The sequence below is a fragment of the Balaenoptera musculus genome, chromosome 2 (genome assembly GCF_009873245.2).
Source record: "Balaenoptera musculus isolate JJ_BM4_2016_0621 chromosome 2, mBalMus1.pri.v3, whole genome shotgun sequence".
Taxonomy (NCBI): domain Eukaryota; kingdom Metazoa; phylum Chordata; class Mammalia; order Artiodactyla; family Balaenopteridae; genus Balaenoptera; species Balaenoptera musculus.
Genome location: NC_045786.1, coordinates 101,564,846 through 101,585,567, shown reverse-complemented (window position 1 = coordinate 101,585,567; position 20,722 = coordinate 101,564,846). Strand labels below are relative to the sequence as shown.

At 42.9% G+C, this 20,722-nt stretch overlaps 1 protein-coding gene and 1 long non-coding RNA gene across 2 annotated transcripts in view; one reads left to right on the top strand and one right to left on the bottom strand.

Annotated features, from left to right (window-relative positions):
• Positions 1-1,526: 1,526 nt before the first annotated feature.
• LOC118890337 lies at positions 1,527-14,548 on the bottom strand. Its single transcript, XR_005018727.1, has 3 exons — positions 14,463-14,548; positions 4,491-4,618; positions 1,527-3,844 (listed from the first exon to the last, which is right to left on the bottom strand). It is a non-coding gene; the product is annotated as an uncharacterized LOC118890337 (long non-coding RNA).
• SLC7A8 (solute carrier family 7 member 8) overlaps positions 13,923-20,722 on the top strand; it is a 57,092-nt gene continuing 50,292 nt past the window's right edge. Inside the window, exon 1 of the mRNA XM_036843054.1 lies at positions 13,923-14,850. Within this exon, the coding sequence (XP_036698949.1) occupies positions 14,700-14,850 (151 nt within the window). The 5' untranslated portion in view covers positions 13,923-14,699. The remainder of the gene's footprint in view (positions 14,851-20,722) is intronic.

Below are 20,722 nucleotides of genomic sequence, written 5' to 3'. Positions count from 1 at the left end.
ATCCAGGCTCACATGTTGCATTTAGTTTTGAAAAAAATGAAAACACAAGTTTTTAAATTGGAAAATAAAAACCCATTACCCCTGACCCTATTCCCCAAAGACAAGCATGGTTGACAGCCTTTATGTAAATCCTTCCAGAATTTCTTTCAATGCATATACCAATACACAATACACATGTTATACACATTTAAACAAAAATGTGATATTATACACATAAGATCAATTTACAATTTGTTTTCAGTTAATATTTTTATTTTTACACATCCTTCTTTTTATTGTTTTTATTGGAGTATAAGTGCTTTACAATGTTGTGTTAGTTTCTGCTGTACAATGAAGTGAATCAGCTATATGTATACCTATATCCCCTCCCTCTTGGACCTCCCTCCCACCCCCCATCCCACCCATCTAGGTCGTCACAGAACACGGAGCTGAGCTTCCTGTGCTTTATAGCATGTTCCCGATAGCTATCTATTTTACGCATAGTAGTGTATATATGTCAATCCTAATCTCCCATTTCATCCCACCCTCCCCCTCTTCCCGTGTCCACCCATCCATTCTCTACACCTGTGTCTCTAATCCTACCCTGCAAATAGGTTCATCTGTACCATTTTTCTAGATTCCACATATATGCATTAATATACAATATTTGTTTTTTCTCTTTCTGGCTTACTTCACTTTGTATGACAGACTCTAGGTCCAGCCACATCTCTACAAATGACCCAGTTTCTACATCATTCTTTTTAAAGTTTGCATGCTTTGATTAGTAATAATTTAATTAACCTCATATTGATGGACATACAGTGTTCCCAATTTTTAATTATTGCTGAAACATGATATAATAAACATCTTCATATTCATTTATCTTTAAGCACCCATGCAATTATTTCTGTAAGTAATTTTCTAGACATGCAAGTGTTCATTGAGTATATATTTTATAAATATACCTTGAATCCATCATCTTTCTATTTTCATCACTCTTGCTTTGTTTCTCTTTATTCCTTATTTTGATTACACTAATCACCTCCTAACTGCCCTCTGCCTATAGATTTGCCCAGTCCATTCCATCCTACCAAGCTGCCAGACCCAATCGCTGTTCTGCTTAAAACTGCCCAACACTTTCAAGACAGTTTACTGAGTATGGCACTAAAGCTCTTCATGATCTGCATTTTTTTTTTTTTTTTTGCATCTCTCAATGTTTGATCAAGAGCACGGTGCACTTCAGTCACACTGAATTTATTTATTTATTTTAATTAATTAATTAATTTATTTTTATTTTTGGCTGTGTTCGGTCTTCGTTGCTGCACGCGGGCGAGTGGGGGCTACTCTTTGTTGAGGTGCACGGGCTTTTCATTGCGGTGGCTTCTCTTGTTGAGGAGCACGGGCTCTAGGCACGCGGGCTTCAGTAGTTGTGGCACGTGGGCTCAGTAGTTGTGGCTTGTGGGCTCTAGAGCACAGGCTCAGTAGTTGTGACGCACGGGCTTAGTTGCTCCGTGGCATGTGGGATCTTCCCAGACCAGGGTTCGAACCTGTGTCCCCTGCATTGGTAGGTGGATTCTTAACCACTGCGCCACCAGGGAAGTCCTAGTCACACTGCATTTAAATCACACTCTCCTACCGATGTGCCTTTTGGGCAAGCTCTTTCCTTTGCTTGGCATATTCTCCAGGTTAACTTCTATTCTTCCTTCCAGACTCAGCTCAGAGATCACTTTCTCCAGATGCCTATTCTGGCCTGCCCACTGAGGGGTGCTCCCAGAGCAGCCTTTGCATGTCACTATCATGACCCTCGTCCCATTGTGTTCACTTCCCTCTTTAACCAGACTGGGTCTATATTTTTACTTTGGGCTTACCAGTCCTTCCACAGTGTCTGATATGTGGTAGGTGCTCAGTAAATATTTGACGAACAATGGAATAGGAAAGGAAATTATCAGGGAGAATTTTACCTTGCTTCAAGACACTTTAGCACACTCAAACAGGAAATACATCTCAATGGGAGAAGAGAAATTTAGGAATAAAATGAAGATAGTGGTTAGTACCACCAGGAACTATGGGAGAAGGATCCATCTGGTAATTATAATCATTCAGCCAACAAATATTTCCTAAGCAAATGCCAGGGACCAAGCACTATTCTAGCCCCTGGGCATATGGCAAGGGAGAAGACAAAGTCATGGCTCTCTTGGAATCTGCATTCTCCTGGGATATTCATGGGGCAATTTTATCTAAGCTTCCACTCTATCCCAGGCACAGATCTAGGTGGGGATAGGGGTGTGGTACAGAGAATAAGAAATTTTATCTGTCTCTTCAAAAAGCCTATGGCTGAATAAGGAATCCAAATATATATAGATATAATTACACACAGTACAAAACAGAATATGTGATCATTTCAAAACCATTAATTAACCCAGTCAACAAATGTTATTGAGCATCTATATTATGTACCCTCTGTACATGGTAACAGGTATGGCTCTTGCCTTCAAGTCACTTCCAGTATAGTAGGAGAGGAAGACATTTTCTTTAATCTCAATAATAGGTATATAACTATTAAGTACTTTAAGTACTGTCATATAAGACAAAACACCAGTAACTATGGGAGCATACAGTTTGGGAAGGCTTCCCTGAGGAAGTAGGGAATGCTATGAGAACACAGGAAAAAAGAGAGATAAGGTCAATTTAGGCAGGTTTCCTAGAGGAACAGGCATTTGAATGAGCCTTAAAAAATGGGAAAGTTTTATCCTGCAGGTGGAGAGGAGGGGCATTCCAGTCAGGGGAAAAGCATCAGTAAACACATTAGTATGGGAAAGTACAGTCTGGTCCAGTGTGGCTAAAGGGAAGAGTGAATGGGACACCAAAAGGATGATGAGGATAAGAAGATATTACGGGGGAAAAGCTAGAGAGATGGATTGATGCCTCCATCCAAGAGTTTAGACTTTATTTGTTAAGCTAGTGGTTCCCCCAACCAATAGGCAGATCCATCTTAATTAGAATCTCAGAGGGAATTTTGTGGGTAAAATGAAAGTCAGCCATTGCATGGAGTTGCCACCAGAGGGTACCATAGGAGAAGGTCTACCTGAACACTTCCCTGTGGCCAGTATATTTTTTAATTTTAAAAGCTCCTTGGGTGATTTTGATGCTCACTCAGCCAGCCTTAGGGACCACTGCTTTATACAACAGAGAACCATCAGAGGCTTTTAAGCAGGATAGAAACATAATCAACCCCATGTTTTATGAAACATAACTCTGGGGACAGAATGAAGGGATGGAAGGTCACAGATGGGGGATTAAGTGGTAGGTTATTGCAATGGGACTGGATGAATAGTTCTGGAATAGGGCAGCAACTATGGGATAGTAAGACAGCTGTGAGACAATTTCAGAGGCAGAACCAACAGGATTTGGTGACCAGTTGGATATGGGGCTAAAAAGGGAGAGGGAGGGAAAAAGATGAAGGTCTCAGGCCTGGGTGATTGAGATCATGATGCTATGATAACGTGATACTATGGCCATGACAAAATGAGGAACACAGGAGTTTGGTTTTGTCTGGGGAACTGAGAGGAGTTTGGTTTTGAACCCAGTAACTGGCATGACCTAATGGGGCTATTACTTGGCCTCAGAACTGGGTCCTATCTTCTCACTCTAATTCCCCTTTCTGAGTATAGTAATTGTAATTTTTGGGAAGTTTTCTTCTGCTTCTTGCATCACCTATGTTTGTTATTGTCATGCTGGAGCTTTCCTCAAATGTCCAGTGATCCTTTGTTGGGGAGTCAAGATGTTGCAGGAAAATGGGGCGTGAGAGGCTGGTCAGGTCCCAGGTCTCAGGTGAGTCCCTGGAATGGGCCACCAAGTGAGGGTCCTGGCTTTGCAGAGGAAAAATTCAAGAGCGAGCCACAGTAAAGTGAAAGCAGGTTTATTTAGAGAGGAATACACGTTCCATAGGCAGAATGCTGTCCGTCTCAGAAGGCGAGAGTGGCCCTGGGCTGCAGGGGTGGTTAGTTTTTATGGGCTGGGTAATTTCCTATACTAAGTGGGAGGAATATTCTAACTGTTTTGGAGAAGGGGCAGCAGTTTCCAGGAATTGGGCCACCGCCCGCTTTTTGGCCTAAAATGGTCAACCTCCGAACTGTCGTCATGGCGCTGGTGGGTGGCTGTCATTTAGCATATGCTAATATATTACAATGAGCATACAATGAGGCTCAAGGTCTACTGGAATTTGAATCTTCCGCCATCTTGGGCCTAGTAGGTTCTAACCAGTTTTCGTCATATCCTCAAGGGCTATGTCATTCTTTTAAAGGTTGTGTCCTGCCTTCTTCCCTCCTGTCTCATAGGAAACTAAGCTGCACCTGGACTTTAGGAGGAAAGAGAAAGATCTAAAGTGTTGGCATCTAAGGTTCTTGTATTAGTCAGGGTTCCCCAAAGAAACAGAACCAGTAGGAGATATATGTATATATATATATAGGGGGAGGGAGAGAGAGAGATTTATTTATAACAAATTGGCTTACTTAATACGGAGGCTGGGAAGTCCCATGATCTTCTGTCTGCAGGCCGGAGGCTCAGGAAAGGTGGTGGTGTAAGTCAGTCCGTGTCCAAAGGCCAGAGAATCAGGGGAGTCAATGGTTTAAATCCCAATCTGAGGGGTAGAGAAGGTGAGATGAGATGTCCCAACTCCAGTAGGCAGATAGGAAGCAAAAAGGGGTGAATTCCTCCTTCCCTTGCTTTTTCTCCTATTCAGGCCCTCAACAGATTTGATTATGCTCACTCACGTGGGGAAGGGCAATTTACTTTAAGGGATCTGTCAATTCAAATGCTAATCTCATCCAGAAACACTCTTACAGACACACCCAGAAATAATGCTCACTCTGGGTACCCTGTGGCTAGTCAAGTTGACACCTAGACCTAATGGTCTTTTTCACCATTATATTCCCTGTATCTAGCACAGTAAACAGTTGGTCAATATTGGCTGAATATGCAAGTGAAATTAATTGAGCACATCCCTGTATATGTAATCAAATTTCTATTAGAATTTATTTCTCTATTAATCAGATTAATTGTGTAGTATTGAAGATTTCCTAAAAGACCACATTCTCTTACTATAGATTGTATGTTCTACATCAGTGATCTCCACACTATAGCCTTTTATTTTTTATTTTTTTCTTTTGGCTGCGTTGGGTCTTCATTGCTGCACGTGGGCTTTTCTCTTGTTGTGGCGAGCGGGGTCTAGTCTTCGTTGTGGTGCGCGGGCTTCTCATTGCGGTGGCTTCTCTTGTTGCGGAGCACGGACTCTAGGAGCGCAGGCTTCAGTAGTTGTGCTTCACGGGCTCTAGTTGCTCCGCAGCATGTGCGATCTTCCTGGAACAGGGCTCGCACCCGTGTCCCCTGCATTGGCAGGCAGATTCTTAACCACTGTACCACCAGGGAAGTCCACTATAGCCTTTTAGATTTTTGTATTTTCTTCCCAACTTTGCTTCACAATTTTAGTAGTATAGGAGATGACAGTTAATTATCATGATTTGGTGAGAAAGAGGTGAGAAATTAAGCTATATATATATATTTTTTAAACATCTTTATTGGAGTATAATTGCTTTACAATGGTGTGTTAGTTTCTGCTTTATAACAAAGTGAATCAGTTATACATACACATATGTCCCCATATCTTCTTCCCTCTTGCGTCTCCCTCCCTCCCACTCTCCCTATCCCACCCCTCCAGGCGGTCACAAAGCACCAAGCTGATCTCCCAGTTAAGCTATATTTTTTAAAATTGCTCTTAAGTTTAGCTTTTGGCATTCCCACAATTAAGACATTCTTGGATGTGAAGCCTGGAAGGGAATACTCTTTATAAAATCTCCTTTGGAACTTAGAATTTAGATTTCAACAATTGGCAGTAAATGATTAACTTTTATCTTGAAAATATACCTTTACTCTCCTAACTGATTCAAAGTGCAATAACTATTAAATAAATATGTATTTATTGAATTCCTTCTATATGTCAAGTACTGCTCTGGACATTAGGGAGATGATGATAAATAAACGAGCAAAGATTGTGTTTGTTTGGTTTTTTTGTTTTAATTTTTATTTATTTACTTATTTATTTATTTATGGCTGTGTTGGGTCTTCGTTTCTGTGCGAGGGCTTTCTCTAGTTGCGGCAAGCGGGGACCACTCTTCATCGCGGTGCGCGGGCCTCTCACTATCGCGGCCTCTCTTGTTGCGGAGCACAGGCTCCAGACGCGCAGGCTCAGCAATTGTGGCTCACGGGCCTAGTCGTTCCGCGGCATGTGGGATCCTCCCAGACCAGGGCTCGAACCCGTGTCCCCTGCACTGGCAGGCAGATTCTCAACCACTGTGCCACCAGGGAAGCCCCTGTTTGTTTGTTTTTAATGGGAAAATGTAAACATATACAAAGCTAGAGAAGATAGTATAATGGACTCCTACCTACCCATCACCCAGCTTAAACAATATCAACTCACAGCCTTCTTTCATTGATAAACTACCTCTCCATCCCTTCCCCTTATATTATTTTGAAGCAAATCCAAGACATCAAATTATTTCATCCATAAATATATTGGCATATATATCTAAAAGATAGGGACTTCCCTGGTGGCACAGTGGTTAGGAATCCTTCTGCTAACGCAGGGGACATGGGTTCCATCCCTGGTTCCAGGAGGATCCCACATGTCGCGGAGCAACTAAGCCCGTGCTCCACAACTATCGAGCCTGAGCTCTACAGCCTGTGAGCCACAACTACTGAGCCCTCATGCCACAACTACTGGAGCCCACATGCCTAGACCCCGTGCTCCGCAACAAGACAAGCCACCTCAATGAGAAGACCGCAAAGAAGAGTAGCCCCCGCTCGCCACAACTAGAGAAAGCCCACGCGCAGCAACGAAGACCCAATGCAGCCAAAAATAAATAAATAAATAAACAAATAAATAAATAAATAAGACACCCTACCAAAAAAAAAAGATAAAGATTCTATACTTATAACTATAATATCATTTCCCTATCTAGAAAACAAAAAATCAAATAATCTGGAGCTTACATTTTAACAGAGGAAACAAATAAGGAACAAACAAGCAAACGAATAATGTTAGGTAATAATGACAAAAAATAAGGTCCAGGTGATGGAATAAAGACTGATTTTCTATTGGGTGATCAGAGAAATCCTCTGCAAGGTGACATTTGATGAGAGACAAGCCTAACACGAGGGAGCAGAGCACGTGACTGTCTAGAGGAAGAGTGTTCCTCACAGAAGCTCCAGCTAGTGTAAAGGCCTGAAGCGGAGCTCAGTGTTCAAAGAATAGGAAGGAGGCCTAGGAGTCTGGGAGGACTAAGTGGAAGGAAGATTATACAGATATGATTTTGGAGTGGTCACCAGAGTCCATGAGAAAGACGACTTCAGATTGGATTCTAATTAGGTGTGATGAACAGCCACTGGAGGATTTTGAGCAAGGGAGAGATATGACCTGATTTACGATTTTTAAAAAATATTTATTTATTTATTTATTTGATTGCACTGGGTCTTAGCTGTGGCTCGCCGGCTCCTTAGTTGTGGCAGGCGGGCTCCTTAGTTACGGCATGCATGTGGGATCTAGTTCCCTGACCAGGGATCGAACCCAGGCCCCCTGCATTGGGAGCTCAGAGTCTTATTCACTGCACCACCAGGAAAGTCCTTGATTTATGATTTTAAAGGATTATTCTGGTTGCTCTGTTGAGAATGATGTATAGGAGGACGTTTTAGGACAACAGGTGTCGAAACAGGGAGCCCAATGGAAGAGTCCAGGTGAGAGCAGATGAGGAGGTGGTAATGAACCAGGGTAGTAGCAGTGAAGATGGTAAGAAGTGAGTCATTTCTAGATAAGTTTAAATTAACAGCTAACAGGATTGGCTGATAAACTAAATGCTGAATAAAAGATAAGAGAAAAAGGTAAGTCAAGGTTAACTCTAAGATATTTGGCCTGACCGAGGAGTGCCATTTACTCAAGTGGGGAATACTGGAGGAAGAGCAGGTTTGGAGGGGCACGCTGGCACTGGGCTTTTTAAGTTTCAGATAACTATTAAACATCCAACAGAGACATCATGTAGGCAGATAGCTAATTCTAGAATTTCTGGGAGAGATGAGGGCTGGATTTATAAATTTGGGAAATATCAGTGTGTAGATGCCACCGAAAGCCATAGGGCTGGATGAGATCACCCCGGTAGCGAGGGAGGATAGAGGAGAGGTTGGGAAGAGAAAAGGATCCAGCTGAGGAGCCTAAGAGGCCAGTGAGGTAGGGGAAAGCCAGAAGAGTGGATCCCAGGAGCCAGGGCTGCTGTGAGATCAGTAAGCCGAAGACTGAGAAACGCTTGCTAGATTGGGCCCTGCGGTGGCTATTGGTGACCTTGACAGGAATGGCTTCATCATGGGGATAGGGACAAAAGCTTAAGACTAGTGGATTCAAGCATGAATGGAGCTGAAGAAGTGAAAACAGGGGAGCAGAGAAGTTGGGTGCAGCTGAATAAGGAAGTAAAGTGAAGGGAGGTTCGGTTAGTTTTGTTTTTTTAAACAGAAGCTATTACAGCATATTTGCATGCTGATAGGAATAATCCAGGAAAGAGTAAAAAACTGATAATGCAGGAGAGAGAGGAGTAATTGCAGGAGCAAAGTTCCTGAGTAGGTAAGAAAGGACGGGGAATCTAGTGCACAAGTCAGGGAGATAGATACATGTGGGAAGCATGCAGTCTTAGCTGGAGGTAACTCCTGGAGGAGAGAGTATGTCTCTCACAGATACACAGGAGCATGGACACCACATCTGTTTCTATGGGAGGGGAGGTCGAGTATGTGGGGAAAGATGTACAGATTTAGTGGTAGGAGGATGTGGATGTTTTCTTCTGCTTATTTCTATTTTCTCACCATGAAACAATAGGCAAGGATGTCAACTGAAAGTGAGGATTTGGGGGATGGTGTTGGTTTGCAGAGAGGAGATAAGTGGAAGAGGCAATGACTACAGGACTGTGGTAGGATCGCTGGGCAGTGTTGAGGGCCTGCTTGAGATCTGTGCTCTATAAGAAATGATCTTTAAGTCAAACCCTGGATGGTGTTTTTCCCCTCTTTCCACAATCCAGTCCCTCTCCAGGCACTGAGGACTACATCTTGCTACAATTAGTCGGCACATCAGTCCATCAGTTATTATGTAATTTATGTATTTATTATGCATTAATGCACATCACCATTTATTCATTCATTCATTCTTTCATTCAATTATATATATTTTTTAATTTATTTATTTTATTATTTATTTTATTTTTGGTTGCATTGGGTCTTTGTTGCTGTGCGCGGGCTTTTCTCTGGTTGCGAGGAGCGGGGGCTACTCTTCATTGCGGAGCATGGGATCTAGGCATGCGGCCTTCAATAGTTGTGGCACGCAGGCTCAGTAGTTGTGGCTCGCGGGCTCTAGAGCGCAGGCTCAGTAGTTGGGGACATGGGCTTAATTGCTCCGTGGCATGTGGAATCTTCCTGGACCAGGGCTTGAACCTGTGTCTCCTGCATTGGCAGGCGGATTCTTAACCACTGCGCCACCAGGGAAGCCCCATTCAATTATATTGATTGAGTGCCAGGCACCACTTTAGGTACTGGGGTTACAGCAATGAACAAAACAAATCTCTGACCTCAGGGAACTTCTCTTCCACATCTTAAAAGACAGGAACTCTCAGGACTTCCCTGGTGGCGCAGTGGTTTAGAATCCGCCTGCCGATGCAGGGGACACAGTTTCGAGACCTGGTCCGGGAAGATCCCACATGCCGCAGAGCAACTAAGCCCATGCACCACAACTACTGAGCCTGTGCTCTAGAGCCTGCAAGCCACAACTACTGAGCCCGCGTGCCACAACTACTGAAGCCCACCCACCTAGAGCCCGTGCTCTGCAACAAGAGAAGCCACCGCAATAAGAAGCCCGCACACCACAACGAAGAGTAGTCCCTGCTCCCCGCAACTAGAGAAAGCCTGAGCGCAGCGATGAAAACCCACCGCAGCCATAAATAAATAATAAATAAATAAATAAATTTATTAAAAAAAAAAAAAAGACAGGGGCTCTCATCTTTGGTAAACACAAATCTTCAGTGAAAACCAATGAGGAGGTGGAAGTTTCCATATTTAAGTACTCAGAACTGAAGTCACCTAAATCCTTAAAAAGAATACCAAGTCACCATGACAGATGGGCCCAGTGAAGGAGGGAAGGATGTGCAGCCTGCCTCAGGGAATGCATCTTTACTTCTTTCCCACTGGTGCTGGGCTGGCTCCATGGAATCTGGCCAAGTGCAGCAGACAGAACAGTAATCTGCTGGAACTTTTGTCTCTAGTGTCAGAGCAAGAATTCATCATTATCTCCAGAAGAGCATGAACTAATGGGTCATCATAGCAGAACAGGGTCTGCTCCACCCAAATTCTCAGGACTACATAAACTCTAGAAGATACAACTTCCTTTGAATTTAGGAATATGTCCGAAAGGCAAACAGAGCATACCCTAAAAAGGGCTTATTAACTGAGGGCATCTCCTCATTTCATCTTCCTTTTTTCGTACCTGTTTTGGCCTTTTCTTTCTTACTTCCTTCTTCTTTGCTCACTAATTTTCATCTGCTTTCCATTTTTAATGAAATAAAGTCTCTTAGAACCACTAGCTCAGGAAGCCACTGTTTGACTATAGGCAGTGGTCGCTGGAATTCTAAGAAGAAAGCTGGCTTTAATTGAAATCAGGGTTTCCTTCTGACTGGGCAGGTAGGTGCGAGAAGAAGAGTAGAGTGGGAGCATGGATTGTGAGTTCCCTCCCGGAAGAGATTTGGGTCTTCTCTTAGTGACCTCAGACCTTATAGCTCTGCTACAAAGAACAAGAATAAAGTGCTTGTCTATTGGGTCCAGAAAAAAAAAAAATCAGGGTAATTCCCTGGCGGTCCAGTGGTTAGGATTCGGCGCATTCATTGCCGGGGCCTGGGTTCGAACCCTGGCTGGGGAACTAAGATCCTGCAAGCCGTGCGGCGCGGCAGGAAAACAAAAGTCAAGAATGGAGTGAATGTGCTTTGTGTGTTAACTCTACCCCTTTGCATTAACAGATACTTCTTACCTGTTGTTTCAAAAAGGGAATATTGAAACGTGACAGCGTTTTTGTTCAGCTACCGTACAAGCAGCATGCCCCCATGCCATATCCCTCTTTGTGCAGTAGATGTCAGCCTCACACAGCCTTTCTCTTCCTAAGTACAGACTCCTAAGAAAACGACCCTCTTACCCGCCCTTTCCCTGGGTAAAAAGATCAATTTCTTCCCATCTTCAGCATGAAAAACAACAGTAAACAGTGACTCAGATATTGGAAACAGAGTTGTACTAAAGTACTTGGAAACTGACCAAACTGAGGACTATGGGAAGGGGTGACAAATGGAGGGGTGGGGGGCAGATTAAGACCTGTGGCTCTCACTGAACGGATGTTAGGCGTGGCATCAACGCGGGTCTCTAAAAGCACAGTTATGACACCAATTCAAGAAGCGTGGACATGGCCCTGATCAAAGGTCTTCTGTTTCCCTCAGAAGAAGCTGAGGCATCAGCAAGTAGCTGTAGCGTCCTGGGACGATCTCAGTGTAAACCACTGATATCCCACTTGTCCAAAGGTGTCTTATCTTTGTCCTCAGGTAAGACATTCTCTGAGCTTCAGCTTCCTAATCTTTAAAATAGGGAAAAACTACAGCCTTGTCTACCCAAAGTATTTAATGAGGGGAAAAAAAAAATCAAGATATTGTGCAGAAAACAGTTTGTAGATAATGTCCTACTTAAATGTAGACAACAGATTTAAAATTATAAAGGCAAATGTAGAATCGAGTTATGAATAAAAAAGAATTCAGTGCTAAAAATTTAATAACCTTCAGTTAATTATTTCTATAGATTTTTCCCAACATATCACGCGAAGACTTTTCTTTCTCTCCTGCGTTCAATGTTAACCATGTGGAATTTTGACACACTTAGGATTTATTTCACAAAAAGATCCAAACCTGAAGGGAGCCTTATAATATGAATAAATGGTCCTGTTTATTTCGGGGGTGGGGTGGGGAGATTGCTTTTCCACCTTTTACATTGTACCATTAATAGACAATCATAAGCCACTTATAAACTCCAAGTGCTAAAGAAATAGAAATATTAAATTTCAAAAACGCTTTCTTTCCAATTGGGTGTGCTTAATACCATTGCATCCCAAAGTTGTATTTGATCCCACTCCCCCTTTAGCTTCTTAGTTCATACGCTGAGATGGCTAAAGCTTACCATATTGTGATCAGTTAGCACCAGTTTTGGCAAGAGACCTAAAATTCATCACATTCATGTTTTATCTCATATTATATCTACACCATTTGAATTGAAACATTACTGAAGGAACTCATGTTTGAGAGCAGAAAGATTATTTGTTTTATAACTTGATGTTGAAATTTGAGCAGAAGTCTTCAAACCAGATGGTTGATGCTTTCTGATATTGTCAGGAAAGGCCAAAAGCAATTCAAAATTTTTTCATTTCCCATGACTCATCCCCTCCCATGGAGTTTTGTGCTATATATTCCCTGCTTTGTCTGTTCTTTTTGTTAAAAATCCTTTTTACATCACCACCCCCACTTTTTTTTTTTTTTTTTTTTTTTGCTGAGGCTTTCAATTTGCTATATCTTGAACTGCAGAAGGAGAAGCCGTTGAACTCCTAACCTTTGAAACCTCTTAATACTTGCTGAGTGGTCAAGGGGCGAAGTGGAAAAGATTGCTGATTGGACTTTACCCCATGTGGAAAAGTCCTTCCTACAATAGCTCAACCATCCCCATTTTAAGGAATTATTTACTTCCCTTAAAATCCAAAATCTTTTGGAACATTCTGCAAAAAGTGAGGCCAATTTCTGTACTTAGTGGTCAGCTTGGGGAACTTTATTTTTTAGACTCACTTTAAAATCAAGTGCTTTTGCATAATGTATGTAATACAGATTCAAAATAATTTCATTTTAGACTTACAGTGTTGTCTGCTATATTGCTTCTTGCTGGTTTTTTCAGAGTACTTTGCAATTATAAATAGATGTCATTGCTCTCACGTAAGGCAGTAGTTTCTGGGTAAAATTCTTCACAGAAGCCAAGATACAGTATCAGTATGGAAATAGGTCATCTCTTAACATCAACAATCTGCTTCATGATCAGAGAGGTGCTTATAACTCCCCATCCCCTCTCCAGTCTGCCTTTCTAATAATTTATAGATGCAAAAATATTAGAAGCTGTGAAAGGCCCCATTCCACCAGATTTTGTATCATTCTTTCCTGGGACCAGAGTGGGGGGGTCTTTTTTTTCTTCCCCCCCTGTTTCAGATAACACTAAATAAGAGCTGCGAACGCTGAGGCTACCACCTCTTCCGAGTAATTTTGTTTCCACTCTACTCTTCACAGCTGCTCACAATTATACTAAATGAACCTCTTTTCCATTATTCTTAATTCTTTCCATTCCCCTCTCCCACCCTGAATTTCCTCCTATTTTCAGATACTTGAAGATAATGTCCCTACAGCCTTCTCTCCTGTATCCTCAAATCTTCCAGACATAAATATTTTAATACATTCGCCAGTGTATTTCTGATGGTGCTAAAGTGTCTGCACAACCGGTGCCTTATTTATAAAGCCCACATCTGCTGAAAGACCTGTAATGCTATACCAGCTCATGAACTCTCCCGGAACGGTCGACATGGGAGGATTTTTAATACTTCCACTACTTACAAAGAGAAAGATGGAGAAAAGAGAGCCGATCGATTACAAAGAGAAATCTTTTAATCCATCTTCTCGGTGATCTTTGGGGGCTGTGTGCTGCTATTTACATTGAACAGGAAGGAGGAGACAGAGGATGGATAGGAACGGAGGAGGTGGGGGCGGAGCTAGCTCAGCACATAAAACCCCTCGCTAAAAGGGGAACACGTTCGTTTGTGCCAGAGCCACTCTCCCGTAACCACGGGAGATGGGGCAGTCTGTGCCGTGAGGACGGAGATCGGAAGAAGGAAAACAGGGACAAGAAAACAAGCGAGACCGAAGAGGACATCTGGAGAAAGCGGAAGGCAGGAGACGGGGAGGGGAAGGCAACCCACGCCAGGTGGAAACAGGACCTAGAGCAAACCGGTCGGGTCCACAGTTGTTGTTTCTGGGAGAGAAGAGAGTACCGGAAGATTGCCTTTTTTCCTGTCAGTTAATGAAAACTACTTTTATCCTCATCATAAAAGAAAAGGCTAAGGGGAGGTAAAGACAATCTGTTTTCTTAGGGGAAGAGCTGAGGGAAATCCGGACTACCTCTTTGAAGCATCTGAAATAAGCCACTGCCTGGTACACATTGCAGAAAGGTCCTGGTTTCTGAAGAGCTACATCCTTTTTCAGGAGAATTCCAGCCGGAGTAGCTGGTACAGTTCTATTTTTATATTTAAATATCTATGTCTCCCCCCTGCCGCCCCCAACAACACTTACCTTGTTTGTAAGCACGAGTGACAAGAAAGTGTCAAGGCAGAGTAGGAATATTTTCATTTTTCTCTTTTATCTGCCTGGGTCTTTTTTTTTTTTTTTTTTTTAAGAGGGTAGGACTGGTCCTTATCACATCACGGAAAAGGACGTCTCCATTTGAAAGGCTTTCTCTCTAAATATATTTACACCCATATGCATTAGAAAGAGAGATACCTTTCGGAGGTTGAAATCCTACTGAGAAACATGGAAAAAGGAGCCAGGCACCGAAACAACACTGAAAAGATCCACCCAGGTGGGAGCGAGCCGGAGGCCAGCCCCGAGACTGGTTCTGGAGGGGGCGGAGTGGCCCTGAAGAAAGAGATTGGATTGGTCAGTGCTTGTGGTATCATTGTAGGTGAGTCCAATTCCTTTCCCCACCGACCACTCCTCCCCGTCTGGTGGTCCTCTTGTAGAACCTTAACCCCTCATTCCCCCAACCCCCATAAAGCACTATTTCTGCTTCCTGCTCCCTTAGAAAAGAGTTGTCATTCACCTGTGCTGTAACCTATTCCCACTGGTCAAGATGTCATACATCTCTTCCTCCAAACCCGGCTGAGAAGTTCTGTCCAGTGTTCACGGAATGGAGCAAATAGGGGCACACACCTGGCTGATGGTCATTGTTGCCTGGGAGCTCGTTGAAAATATAGGTCTCCGGGCTCCACACTTGAGGGTTCTGATTCAAGTTGACTTAAGGTAGGGCTGGGGAACCTAGATTTTTAACAAGCTTTCCTGCAGCCATCTCCTTAGCAGGCTGTGGACTGGCTTTTGAGACATACTTAGTCGCTGTTTCATTGTTTACATTATATGAGACTATGGGCCTAGGGGGTGTGTAATAATAAAAATAGCTACAAACAGCAGTATAAGAATGCTTTGCCTTTCTATAGCTTTTCCACCTTATGCAGCACTTTCTCTTGGCAAAGTACATGTGATAGGGCTGTTATTCCCATTTCACAGATGAGGAAATATATTATGGAAGAAAAGAAGAGACAGATTTTGCTTTTCTGTAAATGTGTAGTTGGCAGTTTCTCTCGTTGCTTAATGGAGTCCATGTAACATCCATGTCTCTTAACATCCACAGAAGACCCTGTGAGGTTCTCAAAGGGAAATGGGAATAACTAGAATGGGGAGTCCGGCTGGGAGGCTTTGAAACTGGGGGAGCCTGAGTGTCCCCGAGAGTGCCAGTGCAGGCCACTCCAACCCCCTAACTGCACTCTACTGGGCAGGGGGTCCCAAATATGGCTCCATCTCGAGACAACACATATTCCTCTTTCCAGAGAGGCCCTAGAGATCGATGGGCAATGGCTCATTACTGTCCTCACTGCAGAGGGTGAGAGTTTCTTCTGCTGTCTTTGGTAGAGGGCTTTACCTTTTTCCCAGAGAAAGGGGCATGGGACAGTCAGGCCAGATAGGTTTCTGTGCAGACTTCCTTTTGAAGGCATGTAGTGTCCTGGTGACCACAGCACCTGGATAACCCCATGGTCCTCATGGTAGCACAGAGGCATTTTGGCACCTGAGCAATGGCAGCACTGGAAAACACCCTTGAAATCAAATAAAATCAGTACAGTATTCAGATAGTCCTCTTCACCTCTACACCCAGCCTTCACACATCATGTTATCTCTACTCTGCTTTCAAAGTGGAATCCCACTTTATCTAATTCTCTGACTCTGGGAGGTTTTCCAGGCATCTACAGTTTTAAGAAAGGTAATGTTACTTTAAACAATTATAGTCATGATTTGAATCTCTCATTACCTTTTCTGTCTCTCCTTTATTTCAGTTGCTCTAAAAAATGAGATCAGCAAAGTACTCAATATGTACAGCACATGCCAATTTAAGGTCTGTAAATAGCTCAGAGCCTGTTACCTCTTTCACCAGTTTGACTGAGAGGATTAAGAATTTTCCCCCCTTTGGGAAGGTTCTGTTTTATACACAGAGCGCACACCCACATACACACAAGCACAATCAGACCTCCTTCCTGCCTCAGCCTTGCTTACCCACCCCTACATATGTGCAGGTATTCAATGGTAGAGAATATTCTCCTATATACTGAGCTTGTTTTTGTCTCTTTCTTTAACGTTTGTCTAAGACTATGAAGAAATGGGAGTGTCCAGGTATAAGAGGTATAGTTTTAGTTGGGTGAATGCTACTACTGATTTGTCCACAGCCTCATGGATAGCACTTCACAATAAGAATAGTCCCAATGCTCCCATTGGTATTATAGCAACCAGAATAATAACTCTGGTAGTCTATGGTGAAAAGAGATCCCAAATATGTGATTTCAGAGAAATCAGGATATTTTTCCAAAGTGCAAGAGTCCTTGTACAGTTAATAGTCACGATTGTATCTCCATTTAAGCTGAGACACACATTTCCCCTTTAGGGTGATGTGGAGACGAAATCCTTTCCATTTCCCCTCCTGTGTGGCTGTTGATTTACAAATGTGCTGAGTAGCTGCCCTGTCCTCTAGAGGGGTTTCCGAGTGGATGACAGTGATTCAAGTTTTTTCAAGACCAAATGCAAAAATAGAAATGGCATTTTTCACATGGAATTCAGTGATCTGGTGTGCAGTGTCAACACTGTGGAAGGAAGAGAATTTGAAGGCAAAAAGAGAAAGGAAATTTCCTAAGTGAATCAGGTCATGAGGTATGGGAAAGTAGCAACTGCCCCAAATCTATCTCATATCCAATTGACTTAAAGGGATAAGTTAAACTATGTTTCATAAAACCTCATAAAATTTCACTCACAATCATCGTTGATGGTTTAAAGTAGAAATAACAAAATGGCAGGTGTTATAAGAACATAAAATGAACTAATAGAAGACTCATGCCCTAGAATTATTTATAATCTGGCTGGGGAGATGAGATTTATATGCATTAGACAGAGAACATTGAAAATTTATGATATGGTTGAGCTGTGTAAGGAGGACAAAGTTAGGTGAATGGTGAGAAGCACAAAGAGAGAAGTTCTCACCCAGAACTAGATTAAGAAGCATCTTGAAGGACATGGAGAAAGATGGAGTAGAGAAGATAATTCTGGGAGATTTGGCAGGTAGATGGAAAATGACTAAACTGTTATTTCCTTGAGCAAAAAAATGTGTCATATACGTCTCTGAATCTTTAGTGCTCAGCAGGGTCCCTGACATGAAACAGTTACTCAAATGACTGTTGAATTTAATTGAGCCTTGGACAAAAATCTGAAGACAGTAGTAATAAAAAGTATTTATCTGAAGGGCTCTTGGGAACCTGGCTTGAATATCTTTAAGCCAGGAATAATTTCATCAACTTGGAAATGAGGTTGACCTGTTTTTAATTTTCTAACATCACCTGTGCCCTAATCTAACCAGGCTATTGCTCTCCACATACTTGGCCAAGGAAACCTGTTGGCAACAGGTGAACTTAGATCTCTCCATGAACGTGGAGTCACCCCCAAATCTAAGGAGAGTATGAAGGAGCAGCAAAATTCATTAATTGATGCCATCAAAGCTACTGTTAATAGCGGTCATTATTAAACACTTATTATGTGCCAGACGCTGTCCAGTTACCAAATATACATTGTCTTATTTATCCCTCACAATAATCCCGTGTGGTAGGCACTTCTTCGCCCTTCCTCCAGATAAGAAAATAGAGGCTCAGAGGGACAAGCAACTTGTTGAAGGTCACACAGCTGAAAAGTATTGAAGACTCAAACCCAGAGCTTGTCTGAATCCTGAATCAAGCTTGTAAGCATTGTTCTCTACTCTTTTAATTTTCATGTCCTAAAAGAGGTGTTTTCATTTAGATCCTGGGCAGAGGTCCTTATTTGTTTTTATAGATGAAGCAGTTAGTGTTGCGTTCCAGGCGAGGAAGTGTCCCAGTATAAATGAGAACTGAGCAATCGGCTGGGAGTGGAAGAAGGTACCGTTCTGGTACAGCTGCAGGAACCCTTGTGGGGGAGCCTGAGGTGCGCTGGCTCAGCTCCTGCAGGATGTGATCAGCACAGACCACGCTCCCATTAACTCTCCCACATGCACACCTTTCCCCTCTGGACCAGCATTCTTTGCAGCCATGGTAGAGGCGCCCACACTAAACAGAGTTCCTGGCTGTTTAGGTCACTTTATATCAGTTACGTATTTAGGTATGTACCCAGAATCTAGGTCTGAAGGCACTAGTTCAGCTACAGAGGCTACAGAAAAGATTCATGATTTGTTAGACCATTTTGTTTTTAGCAATGTATGTTTATGGGGGACCTTGGTATATTTGCTGCAGAGCAATATTGGATGCAGTTCTAGCTATTAGACCACTCTCTTTCAGCTAAAAAGATGTTTAAAAAATAGTATTTATTGAGCTCTTACTAAATGCCAGTTCCTGTGCTATAAACTCTTTACATATATTACCTTATTTAATCCTGACTACAGTCCTATGGAAATAGGTATTATAACTCTATTTTATTTTTTTAAATTAATTAATTAATTTATTATTTATTTATTTTATTTTTGGCTGCATTGGGTCTTCGTTGCTGCACGCGGGCTTTCTCTAGTTGCGGCGAGCGGGGGCTACTCTTCGTTGCGGTGTGTGGGCTTCTCATTGCGGTGGCTTCTCTTGTTGCGGAGCACGAGCTCTAGGCGCTAGGGCTTCAGTAGTTGTGGCACGTGGGCTCAGTAGTTGTGGCTCACGGGCTCTAGAGCGCAGGCTCAGTAGTTGTGGCGCACAGGCTTAGTTGCTCCACAGCACGTGGGATCCTCCCGGACCAGGGCTCGAACCCGTGTCCCCTGCATTGGCAGGTGGATTCTTAACCACTGTGCCACTAGGGAAGTCTCTGTAACTCTATTTTAAACATGGGGAAATTGAGTCACAGAGCTGGGAAGTAATTTGCCTGGGATCACACAACTGACTACTGAGATGGTCTGACTCCACAGCCAAAGCTCTTAGCCATTCCCCATTTCTAATTGGTAACCAAGAGAGGCAGGAGGGAGGCTGGTGTGTATTGTGTGGTGGGGCAGTGGGACATGCAGGACCATAACCCTGACATTGGAGTCTGGAAAGACCGTGGATGTCTGATGCTGGAAAAGTTGGGGGGAAACTTCTTTTAAAGGCTATTTGTCAACAAAGAAGTGTGGCTATAGGTATAACCATACTGAAATGGGACTGGACTGATTTGGAAATATTTCAAGTCCAAAAGATTTTCAGACCCATGTGTTTTTACACCACTTTAGAAAATTTTACATTTTAGTCTCTAATTTGATGTATTAGCTTTCTAATCCCCCAGATGTCAATTGGGTGTTAACCAGAGGCTGGAGTGTGAAAATTGCTTCTTGAGTTTGTACTTCAATTTTTTTTTTTTAAACATGGAAGGATTAGCATTTGGTTCATTCATGATGAAAACATGTTTAAAACTGTCATTGTTCTCAAAGAAAACTCTGAGACAGAAGCCAATTAGGACACTTGTCAGAACAAACACATCGGGCTTCCCTGGTGGCGCAGTGGTTGAGAATCTGCCTGCCAATGCAGGGGACACGGGTTCGAGCCCTGGTCTGGGAAGATCCCACGTGCCGCGGATCAGCTGGGCCTGGATCAGCTGGGCCCGTGAGCCACAGTTACTGAGCCTGCGCGTCTGGAGCCTGTGCTCCGCAACAAGAGAGGCCGCGATAGTGAGAGGCCCGCGCACCGCGATGAAGAGTGGCCCCCGCTTACCACAACTGGAGAAAGCCCTCGCACAGAAACGAAGACCCAACACAGCCATAAATAAATAAATAAACCAAATACTAAAAAACAAAAACAAAAAACCAAACACATCTTAGTGAATAGAGAAACGCTATACCCAGCGGTGTAATAATAATAATAATAAGTAGCTACCATTTCCTGAGCACTACTACGCACCCAATTCGTAGTACCTGATCAGTGCTTTATGAATATTCTCATCTAATCCCATGAAATAAGTACTGTGATAGAAAGGATGGGATTGAATGAACAAGTAACTGATAACTGAACAGTGGCAGAGCCAGGATTCCCACCCAGGTCATTGAACTCTGAAGCCACTGGACTTAATCAAAATGCTCCACAGCATGGAGCTCAGGGCGGTTGGAACCAGGGATCTTGTTGCTTCCTGCCAGGAGCCAGCAGGAGACACTTAGGGTTAGGGAAAGAAAATAGAAACCCAGCAGGTAAAAAAATATGTTCCAAGAAACAGAACCAAACAGCCCATTCTGTTTAGAAAAGCAGCAACAACAAAAACACCCTGTACCCAGATCAGAT